This window comes from Lactuca saligna, chromosome 4 (assembly GCF_052625555.1).
Source record: "Lactuca saligna cultivar CGN05327 chromosome 4, ASM5262555v1, whole genome shotgun sequence".
Lineage (NCBI taxonomy): Eukaryota > Viridiplantae > Streptophyta > Magnoliopsida > Asterales > Asteraceae > Lactuca > Lactuca saligna.
In genome coordinates, this window is record NC_136420.1 from 5743236 (window position 1) to 5765000 (window position 21765).

General features: G+C 31.4%; 2 protein-coding genes across 3 annotated transcripts; both read right to left on the reverse strand.

Moving 5' to 3' along the window:
* Positions 1-1340: 1340 nt before the first annotated feature.
* LOC145041107 (pentatricopeptide repeat-containing protein At2g13600-like) lies at positions 1341-10191 on the reverse strand. 2 transcript variants are annotated; one of them, XM_078989040.1, is made up of 4 exons: positions 8122-10191; positions 7733-7809; positions 2624-2711; positions 1341-2517 (listed from the first exon to the last, which is right to left on the reverse strand). In XM_078989040.1, exons 1-2 carry the CDS (start codon positions 9653-9655, stop codon positions 7802-7804), a joined length of 1542 nt encoding a protein of 513 aa, XP_078845166.1. In that variant the 5' UTR covers positions 9656-10191; the 3' UTR covers positions 1341-2517; positions 2624-2711; positions 7733-7801. The 2 variants fall into 2 exon arrangements, with proteins under 2 accessions (XP_078845166.1, XP_078845165.1); XM_078989039.1 differs by having other exon boundaries at positions 7733-10191.
* A 5792-nt stretch (positions 10192-15983) lies between these two features.
* Positions 15984-20948, reverse strand: LOC145041108 (protein neprosin-like). Its single transcript, XM_078989041.1, has 7 exons — positions 20418-20948; positions 20189-20275; positions 19877-20089; positions 18489-18653; positions 17594-17647; positions 17369-17515; positions 15984-16576 (listed from the first exon to the last, which is right to left on the reverse strand). Exons 1-7 carry the CDS (start codon positions 20724-20726, stop codon positions 16199-16201), a joined length of 1353 nt encoding a protein of 450 aa, XP_078845167.1. The 5' UTR covers positions 20727-20948; the 3' UTR covers positions 15984-16198.
* Positions 20949-21765: the final 817 nt, after the last annotated feature.

The following is a 21765-nucleotide window of genomic DNA, read 5'->3' on the forward strand; positions in this document are numbered from 1 at the left end:
ATGGTGGTTCTGGATCTAAGACCTCTTCTTCAAGCCAAGCAACTCCTACCTCCTTTAGCTCCTTCAAAATACACCAAAAAATGAACACCCAAGGTTCTCCACAAGCTCATACACTCAACAAAAGAAGATGATACTCAATTTTAGGGTTTCTGGACATAGGAGGCTGGTAAGGAGGCCAACCAAGGGACTTAAGGCCTTTAAATAGTGTGCAACACCCTAAAAATTAGGGTTTCCTTCCCAGCTGCCAACACATCGTGTTGATACACCTTAACACGTCATGTTGGTTCATTAAAATACGCGGCCAAAAGCATCTCAACATGTCATGTTGAGGCTTCAACACACAGTGTCCCAAAAAGAAACTTAAACAACTTGGAATCAACTTCGTATCGGATATCAAGTGTTACATAAAGATTATGACCAAAAAAAAAAAGAAAAAAAAATGTCGTGGTTGAAATTCCCAAGTAAAAAATAGTACCAAAATAGGAAAAAAAAATAAAAAATAAAATAAATAAATAAATAAAAGGAAGGACCAAACTTGTCAGGCAATGTCAACACACATAAGTGTCAACACTACATTGCTTTCAATTCTCTAGTATGTATGTTTTCCATTTCAACAACCAAACTACTACAAATTGATAAAGTGGCAACTTATTTACTACTTTCGAACTTTAGTCTTTGTTTGTATTCTATTTGTAGCTTTTCATTATAACCTTTAAAATGATACCCAATTTTATATCTTATTTGGTTTCTTTTATAATAAAAGCATTTTCGAGCTTTCCAATTTTTTTCTCAACATTTCTATCTTCAACAAACAACTACTAACAAATAAAGTGGATGGTCTGTTCACTACTTTCGAGCCTTAAAGTCTGCAAGTCTTCAGTTTTTAGCTTCCATTCTATATGTCATGAGATATTGAGCTGCTGCATTCTGTCGCTTGAAAATTAAATGCTAATATTAATTCTCCCTTTTATAAATAATAGTGCTCTAAACTATACTTTACTTCCTTGATTCCAGTGCTCTAAACTATACTTTACTTCCTTGATTCCACCAAGTGTTGTGACCGCGTAAATACATTTTGTACATTGAATTTTGACGATTGTATTGATAAAAGATAAATATCATTGCATTTGTTGGTAGATAAGTATGCAATGATGATATCACTAAGAAAACTGGGATGGATGGGTAAATACAAAAGTTTAGAAAGTCAAGGGGATGAAAAGAACAAAAACTAACAAAAAATTCACATCGAAACGTAAAGAAAGACGAGTTTATACCGACACGTACATAAAAATAAGAAAGTAAGATTATTTTTTGTAGTTCACAAACACAAGTTCAAATAATAATTAAAAAAACGTATTTATTGGATTGTAAGATGAATAACAAGCAAATAGTAACACAAAATTTCACAAAGTCTTAATCAGAAGCTTCATGCACAAGTAAACCTTAATGTTGGTGCTGACGGGCTATACAACGTATGGATATGTTGTATGATAGTCAGCGTGAAATCGGTTTGACACTCATTAAATTATAAGGTTTGACCTTACAATCTTCCCCATGTGAGGATGTCAAAACCTCTAAGAATAGCTACCAAAAACATCATGGCCTGAAGTCATAACCCTATCTGCTTCACTAATAATTTCAGGCTTGATCCATTTGTAATCATCTTTTAGCAGTTCCCCCTTCTTTTGTTGAGCTCAAAAGATAGTAACCATTAGAAGCAATCAGCAGCCTTTGTTTCATATAAACCATCGTTATGATGTTCAGTTGGAGCTTTAGAGATGTCAGCAGAACGCATAAAGCGCATAGCTCCATTACCATGCATGTTTATAGAACATTCCATGCACCGGTGATCGAACAAAATTATATTCTTCACGCTCAATCCCTATTGGCAAGAAATTATCGATCCAAGTGGCAAGAAATAATTTGCATTTTTAGCCCTTCTTGGTCTTTGACCTGATAGAGAAGCGGGAAGAGTTCTGGAAGAAGATGCAGAAGCAGATGCACTAGAAAGAACAAGATTGAGATGTGGAACTTTGTTCATCATTAGGTTCAGTGCCATTTTCAACTCTTAAGCCCCTTGATAATATTGGCAATTAATTCCTAGCCATTCGTTGTACCCATACTTAACAAGATCAAGGGCGAGAACCACCCTTATTATATTTTCTTTGATCGTGAGATGAACTGTAAGGATTTGTTGAACCGTTGGGTTGGTGCACCTAACTTTAACAATTGGATCCTTTGAGAATCTTGTCGCAAACACATAAGCAAGTATGGTTGGAGAGGTTGATTTTTTTAAATTGTTATTCAAGGGAAATACCAAACTTAAGGGAGTACCAAATATCTATTTGTTTAAAATGCTATTTACCAAATGCACAACCCATGATTTTTTTTTTTTTTTTTTTTTAGAACCTCATGTCGATAGCTAGAAATGTCTCTTCTAACTGATAAACTCCACAGCTGATGATTTTCAGAGCTTATTTCTCCTTCATCATGCCCATCTGGTCTCTCAGGTGGATCCTATATAAACATATTCAAAAACAAATCTTTAATCAAAAAGAGAACCAATACTTATACTTATTCTATCTGATATTAATCCAAATAATAATATAAAGTATAAACCCACCAATGGCTTCGTTCCTTTCAATTTAGGATGATCAAAAGCTGGCTGATGATGCCTCAAAACACAATCTATCTTATCACCATCTGGGGATCTGTTCCAAAAAGAAAAGAAAATTTTGAAAATTATTCGAATTTATCCAAATGGGTATTTGATATATGTAATATATAAATGTATTAATGAAATAAAAAGTTCTTTTTTTCTTAATTTCATTCAAAAAAGCAGTACCTGAATTGACTTGAGAAAAAGTTTGTTAATCTTCATGAGATGAGATTTAACCAGCTTTATCTTATTAGTTTGAGTAAATTACTGAAATCGTCCCCGTGGTTTGGTCCCTAATTTTTTTTTTGCACTCGGATCGTCCCTGTGGTTTGATTTTCTTGCGTTTTTCGTCTCTATGGTTTGGTAAAAGTTGCATGTTTGGTCCCTAACTTTATGTATGTAAGGGACGAAAAACGCAACAAAATCAAACCACAGGGAGGATCCGAGTGCAAAAAAAAAGTTAGGGACCAAATGTGCAATTTTAACCAAACCACAGGGACGATTTCAGTAATTTACTCTATTAGTTTCTTCCTATGGCTAGAAAACATGGTGGTTTTAGCAGAGATCGCCGGAAAAACAGGGGAAAACATCAAGAGCATAAAAAATAAAAACCGAAGTTATTGGAGGGATTTTAAAACATGAAGATGAATTCACAGTTCGCTGTTGTCTTCTTCTTCTGTGATCAAAATAAAGACAAATGACAAAAACAGAAACAAGCTTTCTCTGTTCTCTCAATACCCATCTGAAATCCACTCACTCATTCGCCATTTTTAAAAAGTTGAAATGGAAAAACAAAAATGTTAGTAGAAGTTGCTTATGTTTCTCTCTCTAGAAGTGTTCTATTTTCTAGAAAACTTCCTAAGAGGAGGTGAAAAAACCCTTTAAATATGGGTGAGCCACTAATTTTACAAGATGACAAACTTGTAAATAAATGGAAGTTCATATCCAAACATGAAAAATATAGTTCACAGCTAAGCCTTTTAGTTATTCGGGTTGTCGGATTCATGGAGCATGGTGGTTTTGCAATAGAAAAGAAAATTTTCCCATTTGTTTGGTTAATAGGTAGAATTTTTAATTCTCTTGGTTAGTTCATAATTATATGATGTTTTAACCTTTTTTTTTTACAAAAAAATTATCCAGTTTTCTTTAAAAAATTTGAGGAAATGGAGGTTCTTGCCTGGGTGTTCACCTATTTGACCCCACCGTTTTCTATTGTGACGAAATGAAGGTGTACTAAGCTTTGTTTATATTGTTTTACTGGTTTATAGAATTTGTTTAAAATTGTTTTTTTATTGTTGTAGATTGAACTATGGAAGCGAAGGTTTTGAGTAAGACAATTAATAGGATTATAATGATCACCAAGAAGTGTGAAGTGTTGAATCTGCCCCTTGACATAATTTCCACAAAAGGAATAACTACATTAAATAGCGTTAGTAAACGCAAACACAGATCATACGCATCTAAATATACAGTTGTAAACATAAATGTAAATTGGATGTTATAGGAAAGCTTAAAGCTTTACTTCTCCATTCGGACGATGTAGTCCTCGATTTTACTCTTACTCTGAGATGTTCTGTGAAGAATCTCACATGATACTCTTGAATATAAGCTTAGACCAATGGTATTTTCTCATTTATTTTACATCCTATTTTATTTTATTTCAATAAAATCGCCATACTTTTAAATATGTTTGTTTTTTTGGTGTTTATTTGCCAATCAAAAAGTCAAAAGTTCGGAAAAAGCTATAGCAAAAACGATTGCAAAGTTTTTCATTGTTTATCATTTATATTTTTGATAGATGATAAGAAATTAAGAATCATGGTAATGAACATGGCAAAAGCCAACAAAGCCAACAATTTGAGGGTCCAAATTTATCAGAAATACAAATGATAAACAATGAAAAATAAAGATATCAAAAGACAAGTTAAAAACATCCTTTTTATGACTTTGATAACAAAGATGAACCTCATACAATCCAGCTATATCGACTTGCAAAAAAATCTCACGCTTTTGTATTGCTTTAATAGATCGACAAGAACATTTTGTAAACTAAACTAAACTCAACCTTTTCTACATTTAGAATTCATGAACATTTGATAAAGTAAAGTTAGACTTATTTACTTTTTACTAAAAAAATCAATTTTTGCTATCAACTTTGAACTTCAAAAGGGTGACCTTATCAATAAAAACTTTGCAATCGCTTTTGCTATAGGTTCTTCTGAACTGACTTTTCTACGTGCAAATAAACGCCATAAAAATAAAAACATTTAAAAGTGTGATGAAAAAAATACCCTTGGTCTAAGCTTATATTCAAAAGTCATCTCGATGTGAGTTCCTTCGCAAAGCGATGTGTAACATCTGAGAGTAACATCATGGACTAAAAAGTACAGCTTGAAGCCCTCCTACGACATACAATCTACGTATATATCGTTTACAATGGTGTACTTAGATGTGTACGATTTGTATTCGTGTTTATTAACGACATCCAATATAGTTATTTCCTTTATCAATTTCATGTCAAAGGGTAAATTCAAACTTTACCCCTGTTGATCATTGCAACCCCACTAATTGTTCTGCTCAAAACATTTGTTTCCATAGTTCCTATCCAAAACAATAAGATAATAATTTTAAACAAAATCTATAAACCAATAAAACAATATAAACAAAGTAAAATATACCTCCACACTTCATCACCGATAGAAAATGGTAGGGTCAATTGGTTGAAGACCCAAACAAGAAAGTTTGATAATACCTCCTCCTCAAAAATTTTAAAGAAAACTGGATAATTTTTTTTTTTTTTTTTTTTTTGGAAAAAGATGGTTAAAACATTATATAACTATGAACTAGCCGATAAGCTCTTTCAAAAAAAAAAAAAAAAACTAACCGATAAAATTAAAAAATCTACTTATTAACCAAACAAATGAGAAAATTTTTCTTTTCCATTGCAAAGCCACCATGTTCCACGAATGAAACAACCCCAACAACTAAAAGGCTTGTTGTAAACACTATTTTTCATGTTTCGATAGTTATTTACAAGTTTGTTATCTTGTAAAATTGTTCTTAAATCCGATAATTGTTCTCATCAAAAGTAGTGGCTAAAAATTAGTAATTACCAAACCGGAATTTTTTGGTGATTACTTAGTGGGTTGAACTTTGAAAATTTTCAGCTTTAATATCTCAACTTTGGGGGACTGTAAGTCGTTGAATATTAAACCAAAAATGACAAAATTATAGTTTAAAATCATGTACAAACTATAAACTACACGTGAACTGTAAGTCAATGAATATGAAACCAAAAATGACGAAATTATAGTCTAAAAACATATACAAACTCTAAATTACACATTAGAAAAAACTGCATACTAATCTGACTTAAAAATGATTTAGATATGCAAGTTTAAAAAAAAAAAAAAAAAAAAAAAAAAAAAAAAAAAAAAAAAAAAACTGAAAAATAGAAATTTTCCAACTTTAATATCCCAATTGTAGAGGACTGCAAGTCAATAAATATGAAACCAAAAATGACAAAAATATAGTCTAAAATCATATACAAACTATAAACTAAACTTACGAACTCATAATCAACTCATCATTTTTCAACACCAAATACATCAATCTTCTCCAAATGGTGTATCTAAGCCTTATTTAGCTCAAAAAAAGATTTGACATTTTTTTTTTTGAAATTCGCACGCACGCACGCATATATATATATATATATATATATATATATATATATATATATATATATATACAATCAGCAGTCCATACAATTGCTGATAAGCGCGCGCGCGCGCGCGCACACACACACACATATATATATATATATATATATATATATATATATATATATATATATATATATATATATATATATATATATATATATATATATATATATATATATATAGTACGATTTGTGGTCCATACTAGGATCGACCCATGATGGCCTAGTGGGTAACTTGGTATTTTAAAATATTAAGTTCAAATGTTAAGCAAAATGTCATGTTCCTATATCTTCTCAACAATCTAATTTATTTGAGCAGTGTAAGCAAGAAAAGAAGGAATGCAAGACTTCCAATGAAACCTTCATTACGCACTTACTAAAATAAAACAGGTGGCACTAATATAATTCACCATTTAGACAAACAATAACTAGCTCAAATTCTCAATCAATAACTTTAAAAGTAAACAATTCATCCTCTAATTTAAATTGAGCATTTGTATGATACAAAAGAACAAAAAAAATCAAAAAATAATAATATTAATTAAAAAAATATCTGATTACAAACTACTAACATTATAACAAAAAAAACTATTGCAAAAATAATTAGATGGCAACATTCAAAAGGGTATGTATGTTAAGGTGAAGACAAGTGTAAGAGGGTCAATTGTAAATAATGTATGGTTTGTTATTAATTATATAAAAATATATTAGCTAATTTTGTAAAAACAAACTCAAATCTCAATCTCAAGGTCAAGGCATGAATTGTAGGCCTAGCAGATACATGTTTGACTTTTTGAGTTGCACTAACTCAAACATATAATTTGCTATGAACTAGACTTATATAGGATAAAATCAACAACAGCAACAGATAGATAGATAGATAGATAGATATACAAAAGTTTTCATGTATTGATTTGATTGAAATCACTAAAATCAAAATACCAAATAAACAGCCCTAAAGATTTGCTACAGATTTTGACAGCCTAGCCTCTCCCAAGCTATAACTACCAGATTGATCCTATCCTTCTTCCTAAGCAATCTGCTATAACAAAATATAGTAAGTAAATACCTAAAATACCCCTCTACTAAATACATGCCCAATAGCTTATTACCCCTTTTCTATAATGTGTATAGCATAATTTTTTCTTCTTGATCTTGAAATTAGGTATTCAGTATTCTAATATCAATTTTAAATCTTGAACATTGACCTTTTCTTGCTGCAAATGTTTCAAACTGTAAGTTACAAGTTACAAGTAATCTTGCTATATTATATAAAGTTGAAGCAAGTTTAATTCTTAAGTGTAAGCATTTTGGTCATCAACAGACTATGACAGTGAAAATGATTTATTTACCTTGCAATAACAACTGAAACCATTAGCATCTCAAGTCAAACTAGGCCACATTTTGTCTTAAAACCCCTTTCATTCACCTGCAAAGAATTATCAAGGAATTTTGCATCACATAAACATTCATTTTTTCTTTTAAAAAAATGGCCAGTTTTATCTTCTACTTCAAATCCAAAGACAGTTTGTTTCCTTATTGGTTAAATTTAGTACTAGAAAATACAGGACTTAGATAGTTAATTATATTCATTTACATAATTTAGTTGGTAGAGTTAGAAGATATGGAGATTATTTAAAAAGACACATGTTACCTTATCCACAAATTGAAAAACAGAAGAATTTAAAGAGTAACTGATAATAAAATGATTTTATATTATCTCAGGCTGTTTGTTGTTCACCTAAAACTTGTAAAATAGTATGCATAAAATCATGATGAATCGTGGTCTCTGCTGTAAATTCATGAACAAGACCATTAATCTCAATCCAACTACACCCAGGCTGTTTCTTAATCTTTTGACTCCTCATAACCTTTCTTGTCTTTAATGCATCTTCCCACTTGTTTGTTAACCGATATAAATTCCAAACAAGAATATAAACTCCATCATCATAAGGTTCTAATTCCACTATTTTCTTTGCTACAATTTCAGCTAACCCTACATCTCTTTTTATCATACAACCACTCAAAACAGATCTCCAGATAACAGCATCTGGTTCAAAAGGCATCATCTCAATCAACCTGACTGCTTCTTTTAAATCCCCTGCCCTACAAACAAGATCCACCATACAACCATAGTGTTTCATTGTTGGTTTTAAACCATAATCATCAACCATTTTGGTAAAAAGAGACATTCCTTCCTTAATTAGTCCTCCATGACCACAAGCTGATAGAACTGATAAAAAGGTAACATCATTTGGGGTCATTCCACTTGATACCATATCATTAAACACTTCAAGGGTTGATCTTCCTTTCCCATGAAGAGCTAATCCTGAAATCATACTTGTCCAAGAAAAGACATCTTTTTTATACATTTTCATGAATACCCTTGTGGCCAATTCAAGGTTTCCCCCTTTACAATACATATCTATCAAAGCATTGTTCACTGAGACATCAGTGACAAGATTTGATATCTTGTTAATGTATCCATGCAATGATCCACCAAAATCAAGGGCACCAACATCTGCACAACCGGAAAGAACAGCTACTATTGTGATTGAAGTAGGATGAATGTAATCACTTCTCATCTCCCTAAACAGTTTTAATCCATGGATAACGTTTTTGCTTCGGACATAGCCCACTATCATGGCAGTCCAGGAGATGACATTTCTCACAGGCATTTCATCGAACACTTGGCCAGCAGAAACAATATCACCACATATGATATGGCCGTTTAGCAAACTCGTCCAGGAAGCAACGTCTTTGACAACCATGGATTCAAACACTCTCCTTGCTAAACCTATTTGACCATTTCGACTGTAGAGATCAATCAAAGCATTGGAAACAATGGGTTCTTCACCACCCAACTCATATCTCAACACCATCCCATGAACCATCTTCCCAACCACCAGATTCTTAGCAGACCCACAAGCTGAAAGTGCAGCCACTATGCAATGCCCATCTGGGTTCAGCCCAGTTGACACGATCATGTTAGAAAATAAAGAGAGCGTTTTGAAGGGTTGTTGGTTTTGCAAGTAAAGAGACATGAGACAAGTCCATGAAACTATATCTGGGTTATGAATCTGATCAAAGATCCCCTGAGCTTTGGTTGGATTGTTTAACTTTTTGGCATATATGTTGAGTAGCTTACAAGCGAAATCTTGTTGAGTACGAAAGAGACCTAGGGTTGTGGCATGAGCGTGGATTTGGGTGATTAGATTCTCGTTTTTGCTACATTTTTCTAGTAAGCATCTCAGAGAATGCAAACTGTTGTTCATAGTAACAACTAAATTTGTACATAAGCTATCCCACCTCAGTTCATCGGATTGTGTATCATAATATAATACCAAATTCAAAAATATCGAGCAAAATATAAACCCTAACAGAGAGAGGAAGTGAAGAAGGCCTATTAGAGCTTGCTGTAGCTTGTAATGTTGAAGGGGCAGAGAATAGCAGGGAACCAAATTTGGGAGGAATCATAGAATGAGTAATGCAGACTTCCTCAGACTTGTCTAAGATTTAGGGTTATTTGGGCAAATCGCGTTTCCTGCAAAATCGAGGGAAAATCGAGTCCAAATTTGTGCTAAACCTAGGGTTACTTGGGCAAATCAGTTTAAGAGTTGAGCTTATACACGCTGTGGTTTCGAAATCTAGTTCAAGGTTTGGCAAAACAGTTAACTTGAGCTTATACACACTGCAGTTTCGAAATCGAGTTCTAGGTACCGTCTTTACATTTCGTTTTGGACAAATGTTACGAGAATCCTTGTTCTTTTTCCATCGATTCTATGATTTTTAAGTGTTTTTGTATCGATACTCAATTTCACCACTTTTTCAGGTTATATTTTTAGGCACTTACCCTCGTTAGGCACGAGGGAGCGGGTGTGGGGAACGGAAGTCGGGAGCTTCCCGCCCAGCGGAACACTATACCGTAGGCGCGGGAAAAGGTTGTGCGGGAAACTGAGAGGGGAGCCTCTCCCGCTGTCTCTCTCTTGCTGCGATTGGCCGGCGTTTATTTTGTTTTATTTTATTTTGTTGAAAAACAACCGTGGAATAACGGTAAAAATTGGAATTTTTTTTTTGTTTTTTTTTTTTAAATTATCCTTTTACCATTACTATAAATACATACATATAACTTAAAAACATCACACTATCATCTATTCTCTCTAGTTTATATCAACAAAAAAACAAAATGAATCCCGACAAGCAAATCCCAACTTCCGATCGAAGAAAAAAAAGTCATGGTTCGAGTATAAACATCCCTCCTTATAACATTTTTGCTATCGATTCATCCTCGCAAGGAGTTTACTGTCCCCAACTCGATGCTCTCATTCAATTCTCACTACAATTCTAATACCAAAATGTTGGCCAATATTACCCGATGCAAGTTCCAAATGTTCCGTCGCAAATGTTTTCAAACTTTGTTGTGTTTCCGGATCAACAATCGCCAAATCAACCTCAACCCCAAATTCAAACTGAAACTCAAACCCAAACCCAGCACCACCACCAACTTGTCGATGAATCGGATGACGAGGAAGAAGAAGACGTGGTTCCCGAAACTCAACCAACACCACCACCACAAAGACGTAAAGGGAAAAAAAACAAGTGTGCGAGGGTGTCGCACAACCGGGAAGACAAAAGCCATGGGTTCCACACGAAGAGCTAGTTTTGGTCAAAGCTTGGGTTGATATTTCTGAAGATTCGATTCAGGGAAACGCACAATCAGGGAAAACATTTTTGGTTTCGCATTTTAGAACGATTTCGAGATGAATCGAAAGGTGTATGACCACCGTACGAAACATCAACTTAATTCGAAGTTTCGAGAAATAAGGGGTTTCAAAAATTAACGGGTTATACAATAACCTAAAAACTCAACGAAAAAAGTGGTCAAGGCTACGAATAAATACTTCAAGAAGCGTCGCAGTTTTACCTTAAGGAAGTCGGAAAACCATTCAAGTGGCATGATTGTTGGAAACTATAGGTCCGAAGTCCTAGGTGGAAAAAATACGAGCGAGATTTTATTTTTGGAGTCCAACAACCTCCTCCGATGCTCGGGTCGGTCTAGATTTAAATAAGGACGACGAACTCGAGCTAGAAAAAATTGAACGCCCAATGGGTAGGGACAAAACGAAGAGAAAGGGAAAAGGGACTTCTTCGAGTGCATCTAATTTCAGCGTGGACATTGACGAAATGTGGAAGATAACATCGTCGTTTGATCGATATAATCTAAATTTGTCCGAACGTTTGGCTTTCGACAAAGAAAAAGAAGAAATAAGGAAAAATGAGCGGGCGGAGAGATAAGAAATGGAGGACATGAAGTTTTTGATGGAAAACGTCGATCATCTCTCGGGACCGGCTCTCGAGCTCGTGATGAAGAAGAGGGAAAAAATTCGGAAAAAATATTTTCCGTAGGTTGTTGTTGGTTTGTTTGATTTTTAGTTTGTGTGTGTGTGTGTTTTTTTTTTTTTTTTTAATTTTCTACTTTTTTATATTTTAGGTTTAATGTAAGTTTTATTTTAATTAATGAAATGCTTTTTTTATTTTTAATTAAATTTTATGTTTAGAATTAATTTAAAAATTATAATTCATAAAAAAAATTTAATTTTATTTAATAAAAAAAAAAGAGTGATGGAATGGCTTCTCATTCATTCATTGGCTTTTAGGTGAGGAAAAGAAAGATGTATGACCACCAAAAATGAAGGAAGCTTCCCTCCCACTTCTTTCAGTCTTAGAGGTAGACTATGGACACTCACTTCCTCTCTCGTCCCATCCAAATTGGATTCTAATTGTCGTTGTCATATCTAGATTGTAGTGGTGTTTGACTTAGCTTTTAAAAGGCCAAAAATCATTTTAGTAAAAAATAAAAGATGTTTGGTAAAAACACTTTTAAATTTTTGATATAAGAAAAATGAACTTTTTAGAAAAGTTAAGAAAACCTGACTTTTTGCAACTTTTTCAAAAATGACTTTTGGTCTCTAAAAAGCTAAACCAAACACCCCATAATAAGTATCTTTGCATCGAAATCCATACAACGCTTGAAGCAAAATCTTATCGACCTCAAAGTTCCCTAAAAAACCTTAGTACGGTGAAATACAATAAAACAAGGTTTGGTTTAAACTACTTAGCCCACTTAGCCCAATGTGTAAACTCCAAAAGGCTAAAAGCCTAATCAACCTCTAGATAGCTTTGTGAATTATGTGGGCTCGGTCAAAATGGGACGTTGGAAAGAGCGGGGGGACCGGTTTCATCAAGAAACGAGAAGAATGGAAGAACAAAAGGTTTGTGATGAGATGAAGGCCAATGTTTTGTTCCAAGTAGTAAATCGTATAACTCACTTGTGAATTTATTTGCACTTAAGGGTGAAGTAGATGAAGCAGTGAATTACTTGAGGGGGGAGATGATTGGAAACCGAAGTTTGCCTGATTAAATTACCTATTTCACTGTGCTTCATCAGTTTTGCAAACACTAGATGTGTGAAGATGCTGTAAATTTGCTAAAGGAATTGCAAGACGAAGGCTTGGTGGATCCAACTACTTACAAGAAGCTTCAACATGAACTTCAACTCAATTATAGAAATTTGTATGATTCAGGAATTCTTAAATTTTGTTATTGATTATATTTTGTGCCATCTTTTTATTTATCAATGATATATAGTTGCATTCTCACTACCATACTGTTATCATAATTAAAAATTAAAGTCAACAAGTTTTTTAAAGAAAATGATATTGCTAGTGAAGTAAGAGTGCGTTTGACGTAAATACCCTTGTCAACCCCCCAAACCACACACACATACAGTGTAGTTATGTTGATGCGGATTCCAAGGTCATATATGACCTGGGTTCTGGAGTACAATTCCCTTTCCTAACCATGGACACATCATACCTGCATATTAGCAAGTTGGTATGTGGGGGCAACAAAGTCATTTTCAGTCATTCATTTGAGTTTTTTCTTTGTGTATTTTAAAAGACAGGTTGGTGTGGGCATTTAAGTAGAAGAGATTATATTTAGAAAAGCAACTGCTGGTTGTGGTTGTGAAATCTCTTTCTAATCATCACTCCTTCTCTTGTGGCCCATTTCAAGATTCAAATGTCTGATCAGTCATCATCTGCCACATTGTAAATTCCTTTTGAAACTTTTATATTTTTATAATATAAATAAACTAGAGTGCATGGAAACACTCGATATCTTCATGAAAATCGTAACTTTTCCTTTCTTTGCAAAGTCCATGATTTTGATTTTTTTGTAATTGATGTGGGATTCTAATTATTTATATTTATCTTTTATGATGTCATTCAATGATATTCCATCGGTATAAAATATTAAATCATTTGTGTAAACGATGAGCGATAAGGCCATCTTTCATATTTAATCTCTCTGCATACTGTCCCCTCTTCTTTTTATCTAAATATTCCATCCATGAAGTCATCACTGAAACGATGCATTAATTTATCTTGAATATACAATCGTGTTAATAAGGGGACACCTTTGAGAATGATCAAGGGTATTTTTGGTATTATGACGTATTCAATGTATTGTTTGTTATATTTATACAAGAAAAATAATTGAAATGTCTTTCTAAAGGAAATCAAATTCACCTATAAAGATGATAATGTGATGTTATAAAATAAACTTCACCGTACTATATCGTTTTATATATATATATATATATATATATATATATATATATATATATATATATATATATATATATATATATATATATATATATATATATATATATATAAAAAGTTAGGTTCATGTGAGACGGCCTAATTTTGTGAGACCGTGAGATGCATTTTTTTATTTTATTTTATTTTATTTTTAGTTAATTCAAGTTCCGAAAATAATATTTAAAAAAAAAAAAGAATTTTTGGATTTTTCCATTTATTTTGCATTTTAAAATTATTTTTTAGAATATGTCAGTGTAATATTCTATTAGAATATTTCACGTATTTTTCAAAAAAAAAAATGGAATTTATTTTTATTATTTTTATTTTTATTTTTTTTAGTTAATTCAAGTTCCGAAACTAATATTTAGAAAAAAAAATTTAGATTTTTCCATTTATTCTGCATTTTAAAATTATTTTTTAGAATATGTCAGTGTAATATTCTATTAGAATATTTCACTTATTTTTCAAAAAAAACGGATTTTATTTTTTATTTTTTTAGTTAATTTAAGTTCCGAAAATAATATTTAAAAAAAGAATTTTTGGATTTTTCCATTTATTTTGCATTTTAAAATTATTTTTAGATTTGGTCTTACGGTCTTACAAAATTAGAATGATCTCAAATGAACCTGAACATATATATATATATATATATATATATATATATATATATATATATATATATATATATATATATATATATATATATATATATATATATATTGTAATCATCCAATGTTCTCATAATTCAACTTCTAACTTGATTTACTTCCAATATTTTTATAAATTTTACAATTATCTTCTTCTTACATAATTTTCATTTTCAACTATAATATATATACCCTAGTAGGTGTTTGGAAAAAAAAAGATTTTATGTAAGAGGAAGATAATAGTAAAATTTCGAAAATCTTGAAAATAAATCGAGTTAGGGGTTGAAGTTTAAGAACATTATAATGAATAAATCAAACAAAACGATATATATATATATATATATATATATATATATATATATATATATATATATATATATATATTCTAATAGGCTATATGTTATACTCAAGCAACATGTTGATGATGTGGCGTTGCAAGCCGCGGTGAACACCATGCTGCATTAGTGGAGTGGCCCCACTGCATGATGAGAGGCAACATGTTGATGATGTGGCGTTGCGAGCCGCAGTGAACACCACGTTGCATTAGTGGCCCCCCACCCTCTCTCTCCTTTCTTAACCCTATTCTTTGGCTGCCATTTTTTTTCTCTTATACATTGTGAATTAGAACTTGTACATTGTTCTTCAAATATGAAAGATAGAGTGAAAATTTAAGGAAGAGACATCTAGCATTGACCTGACATAGAATGATGAAAGATGAATATAAAACACAGTGTTAAAGAATCATTTTTAATGTAATAAAATAACATTATATAGGGATTATTCTGTATCATTCTCATTTGAGCATCGTATTGACTTAACTTCATGGGCGGCTCAACCATTTTGGAGGCCCAAGGCGAGCTAAAAATTTGGGGCCCTTTGGCCTTTGCTATACTCGGAAGATGAATATGTCGCAAAAATCAAAATTGCTAGAAGAATGCAATGTCATTTTAGTTTCATGAATGCAATGATCATTGATTTATTCTTCTGCTTCATTTATTTTGTGGTTACCGGATTAGATTTTTTAATGGACTAAACTTTTGGACTTTTGAGAATATGAGTCCCCTTAGAATTGAGGGCCCTAAACCCTTGCTTAAAAAAGCTCAACATAGAGCCGACTCTGCTTAACTTCGGTGATACAATATGCATCCCCGAGCTATAAAAACATTAAGCATAACCTCGTTATGTTTTACAAGAATGGGATTAGAAACTTGAATAACTTAATAAAAACTTGGCGCTAAACTATCCAAACATTTCGACATAAACTTCATACATGTGAAAAATAAAATCCAGTATGCACTCAAACTAAAGATTATATGAAATTTTAGAACTCAAAACTATAACTTTACATAATGTTGTGATTACAATCCTATGTGTTAGAAAAACAAAATACCCACACATCATGGAAAAATCTTGAAACCTCATAAGGAAAAGTAAAGCGAAAAAAAAATCTCAAAACTTTTTCACCCTTTGGTATGCTTATACTCGATACTAGAATGTCATGTCTATTTCAGGGACACCTAGGATTCTTACCGGGTCCACCGTAATAGATATAGTTACCCCACACCCTGTTTGTCCCACCTTTAATATCGTAACAGTTCGGATGATCAGCTAATATTTTAAAGTTGGACAAAGGAATTAAACTGTTGCCCCAGTCAACGACTTGCATATTCCTGATATAAGATGCTTTACCGAATCCTTGACCCGAAAAATGCCCGCTTCCCATTTGGGTCGATGTATGAGAACCCCAAGACCGACTATTTACAATTTCTCCCCCAAATTGAATCATGCTTGCGTGATCACGGAGGTGACTGAATAAAGAAGCGGGCCAATACCCGACCAAGGTACCAGATCCGAATTCCAACCACCAATTGCCATGCTTTGGATCCTGTATAATACCTTGAATAAGTTGATATTTTTTTGTTCTTTACCCTTCAAATTTTGATCAAATTAATTAATTAAGTAATGTAAATAAGTCAATTTGACTAAAAAGACAATAAGACCAACAATTTAGAAGAGAGGACATATAGGTAATTCTAGTTGTTATTGATAATTAATTTATGTTAGGTGATTTGATTGATTTTGGGGAAAATTGGTGTAATTTATATCACTGTTAAACCAAAAAAAATGTGAGTTTCAGCAATACATTTTTACATTTTTTTTTCCGGATTTCTACAGGATGAAGAGACAATAAAAAATAACAATGACATGCATAATAATTTATCCATTCATATTTTCTGACAATGATTTTCCAAACACTAAAGGTTATGTTTGGTGATCTAAGCTGAAAAATTAGTTTTTAGTTTGCAAGTCACCTCATCAATAAGCCATTTCAAAATAGTTTATTAAAAAATTAGTTTACAAGCTATTTTAATGGTATCAAATGATATTAAATTATAATAAACTCAAAAAATAAACAAGCTTATGTATGTCAAACAGATTCTTGAAAACAACCTATCAACTTATTATACTTTGACGCCATATAAGCTAATCCGAACATTTTTTTTTTCTTAATCTTTGTTGTGATACACGTTTGCTCTTGTTTCAAAACTTTATGCAAGAAAACTAGACATGTATTATGACACTTTTACCTAAGCCCAAATAACTATTTATTTATTTTTTATATATTTTGATTATATGAACTCGTTTTTTATAGTGTACAATGGTTTAAAGAATTTACCTTCCAAATCATCAAACTGATATCAAATTGTCCACCATTGTACACAGACAATGGAGATATAGCAGCTCCAATCGCAACCCTACTATTTGTTTGTACGAATCCTGAACATAGCAAGTTGTAACATCCCGTTGTTTGATATGCATCGTTCTGTAATTTTAAGTTAATATTATATATTATTTTAAAGATAATAATTTATTTAAAAATACACATAATTGTACAACTTACAGTCCAATAAGTAAAGAATCGAGGGCGGTTGTCCCCATACAGCTCTGGGCTTACCTGTTGAATAGAAATTTAAATATTTAATAGAAATTTGGTAAAATAATAAATTCAATTTGATAAATTTAATAGAAATTTGGTAAAACAATAAATTCAATTTGATGGGAAGGTAGTTGAGGACTTTAGTGACTTAAATCAGCTTTAAATGGCATTAAGAAACATCTATTTGTACTATTTTTACTATTTTTACTGCAGGAAGTACAAATAGTTATTGCTTTACTACTTCGGATTTGACAATATGAAGTCTTAGTAAACTGTTATCATAAAAAAATATATATACTTCTTGAAGAACACTCAATGTTTATCTTTTTCTAATCTTTAAATACACAGGATAGAACTTTTAGAATGATAATTTATACAAAAAAAAAAAAAAAAAAAAAAAGACTTTAATAGAATATTTGATATGTAGCATCATGACATGTATAACAAGATTTGACTAAAAAATGCATTTAATGACTTTTCTACATTTTCTTTACATAAAGTGTGAAAAACGCTTTGCAGGTACATATTTAATGGACCTCATACTGCACATATCATTTCAAAATCTCTTTTTACAGTTCTGCTCCATCCATTTAAACTTTAAAGTTAAACAAAGTAAGCCTAAAATCATAAAGAAAAAGTGAAAACACCATCATTATGAATAAATGCCTACCTGAATTTCCTTCGATTTTTTATTAAACGAAAAAGGTCATATATATATATATATATATATATATATATATATATATATATATATATATATATATATATATATATATATATATATATATATTAAATGGTGGATAATCGAAGGGGTGAAAATGAATGAAAGTAAAAGAGAAGGGGGTGTAAATGAAAATACCTGCCAACCTGCTTCAATGGTGTTGAGATCGTGACCAAAGGAACCCGAAATAAGCCACATTTGTGATAGACTGAATTCATATCTATTGGTCACCTTTGGAGCCCACACATTTATGCTTGCTTTTGCTCCATAGTATTTATTCCCACTTACATATCCAACTGCATGCTGCCATTTTTCAACTTTATTAATTCCAATTTTCAACAATTAAGCCATAATTCATAAAGAGAATTTAATATTTGTACTGTGTTTGATGTTTGATGTATGCGTATTGGACTTAGATACTTAGTATAAAACCCAAGGATCACGTTCATGCCAAATGAGACAATATTGTAGAATACCTTTTAATAATCATAAAATAGAAATAACTTGTATAAATGAAGAGAGAGGTGACTTTAGCCTTTGGGTATTACTTGTTTTAATGCTATAATTTGATGACAACTAGAAAATAATAGTTTTGTCACCTTCATGTCATTATCAAAGTACATCTTTTACGGCCTAAAGTAGTACCATTGTATTACAATTAATTAACTATCCTTCATTAGAAATCTCTGGAATGATGGCAAAACCATGAAAATCTTCACATACTTAAAATGGCACTTCTCAACCATTAACACCAAAATTCATAAAAATAATGTAAATGAATGATATTCTCAAAGGGTAAATCTTTCCAACCCATTCTATTATATCTAACACCAAAAAATATACTTTATCAAACTTCATACTTTTCCGGAAACGACCCCTATATTTATTGGGTTTTTACAAACTCGACACAGATATGTTACTTGTGTGTTTGTATTATATTACTAAGATTGCAATATATATCAATTATGTATTTTACTTACTTTTGAATTGTATTTTAAATTATTAAATATAGAAATAGAACTAATAAGATCAAAGTTAAAAGGACCAATTTGTATTGCTTGAATTTTAATATTACATTTAAATGAATAATATAATATTATATACCAACAACATATTTTTATGTAAACTTAATGTTGGTTTTTAAAAGTTTAACGTAGAAGTGAAGTTGTAGTATGGGATTGGAGATGCTTCTTGATATGTAAATTCGACACATGGAATATTTTAATTTGGATTATGTTTCAAGTAAAATACATAAATTTAAATACTTACAATCTCTTTAAAATTGTTTCCATTAAAAATTAAACATTTTGTTCTAATAGTCATATATACTTACATAAATTACACTAATTATATATGAACTGAAGGAAAATAGAAAAGAAAAGGCTTTATATTCCAACCCAACCCTACCAATCCAATTTTTGACCCTTCTTATCGGGCATAGCTTCGATTATGGATACATATTTGGGATTTGAAATAAAACAAATTGAGTCTTTTTTTTTTTCTTTTTTTTTTTTTTTAGAACTAACCTCATGTCCATAGCTAGAAGTGTCTCTTCTAACTGGTCTTGCAATTTTTCGACCGAATTTCTTAACAGAATTTGCTCTTAAAATGTCTTGCTCACTTGTTCTTCTGATAGGAATTGTTCCTTCTGGGCATGATTCACCTGATAAACTCCATAGCTGATGATTTTCAGAGCTTATTTCTCCTTCATCATGCCCATCTGGTCTCTCAGGTGGATCCTATATAAACATATTCAAAAACAAATCTTTAATCAAAAAGAGAACCAATACTTATACTTATTCTATCTGATATTAATCCAAAAGATGATATAAACCCACCAATGGCTTCGTTCCTTTCAATTTAGGATGATCAAAAGCTGGTTGATGATGTCTCAGAACACAATCTATCGTATCACCATCTGGGCTCTGTTCCAAAAGAAAAAAAATATGAAATTATTCGAATTAATCCAAATGGGTATTTGATATATGTAATAATATATGAATGTATTAATGAAAGAAAAAGTTATCTTTTATTTTTCTTTTTTAATTTCATTCAAAAAAGCAGTACCTGAATTGACTTGACAAAAGGTTTGTTAATCTTCATGAGATGAGCTTTAACCAGCTTCATCTTATTGGTTTCTTCCTGTGGCCGGAAAACATGGTGGTCTCGCCGGAGTTTTTTAGCAGAGGTCGCCGGAAAAACAGGGGAAAACATGAGGAGCATGAAAACAAAAACCGAAATGATTGGAGGGATTTTAAAACATGAAGATGAAATCACTGTTCGCTGTTGTCGTCTTCTCCTTCTTCTTATGTGATCAAAACGAAGACAAAAAAGACAAAAACAGAAACGAGCTTCCTCTCTTCTCTCAATACCCATCTGTGAAATTCACTCACTCATTCGCCATTTTTTAAAACTTGAAATGGAAACAAAAATGTCAGTAGAAGTTGCTTCTGTTTCTCTCTCTAGAAGTGTTCTATTTTCTACTATTTGTATACTTTGCTCAGACAACAAGAACTTAAGGCATAAATACTAAATAGGTATACAGGTTATGCTTTTAAAAAAATCTTAATGGACTTAATATTTCCACATGGAAACAAGTTTTGTGTTTGATTCCACTACTTATAAGTTTTTGGTTATGAGTTATGTCAATCTTTTGTAACAAAATAAATCGTATTTGAGTTAAAGTCTGATTTAAATTATATAAACGTAATCAATTAAAGTTGGATATCATGATCGTTCATTGCAAAGAATGGCTATCAGCTTTTTTCTAATATTTTTAACAAATATATTTATGTAATTTATATTAATAAAAAGTACCACTTTATTCATTTTTTTTTTCTTTTGTAAACTCATATTCTATTTTTTTGCAGAAAAAAAAAAACAAACAAAAATTTTAGTTTATTTGAATTAAAAAAGCCTAACGAAAACTGATTTTTCTGTTAATTCTCTTTAGCACTTCCCCATATGTTCTTTTCGTCAGTCTTTTTCTTTTTGAAACAATTTACATCTCAAGATTAAATAGAACGTCAAAAAATTTTAAAGATTTTCTAGGAAATAAATATTTTTAATTATATTAAAAAAGCCAATCAAAAATTGGCAATGAAACCTTTGTTTATTTATTAATTTATTTATTAGGAACCGTGAAACCTTTAGTTAATGCAACACCATAGTTACATCGTATTTAGAGTGTGTTAGCTGTTACAAAAAAAATTACAGTCATTTTTTTAATTAAGTTTTTTAAAATTTTGAGTATTTTATTTTATTTTATTCTACTCTACTTTTTTTTTTTTGAAATGATTGAATTTTATCATGCAGTAAAGAATACAAGGACAATAGTTATCCATTGGTGTGTGAGAGGATTCATCTTATGTCATGTAGTTTTTCTTTTATTTTTCTTTCCCTCGTCAAAACCTAA

Coding starts and splice junctions, on each gene's coding strand:
- LOC145041108 (XM_078989041.1), bottom strand. CDS start 20,726: ATGGGTATTGAGAGAAGAGAGGAAGCTCGTTTCTGTTTTTGTCTTTTT. Junction 17,516..17,593: donor GATTCTTTACTTATTGGACT/GTAAGTTGTACA, acceptor TTAAAATTACAG/AACGATGCATATCAAACAAC. Junction 16,577..17,368: donor TCAGTTTGATGATTTGGAAG/GTAAATTCTTTA, acceptor GGTATTATACAG/GATCCAAAGCATGGCAATTG.
- LOC145041107 (XM_078989039.1), bottom strand. CDS start 9,655: ATGAACAACAGTTTGCATTCTCTGAGATGCTTACTAGAAAAATGTAGC.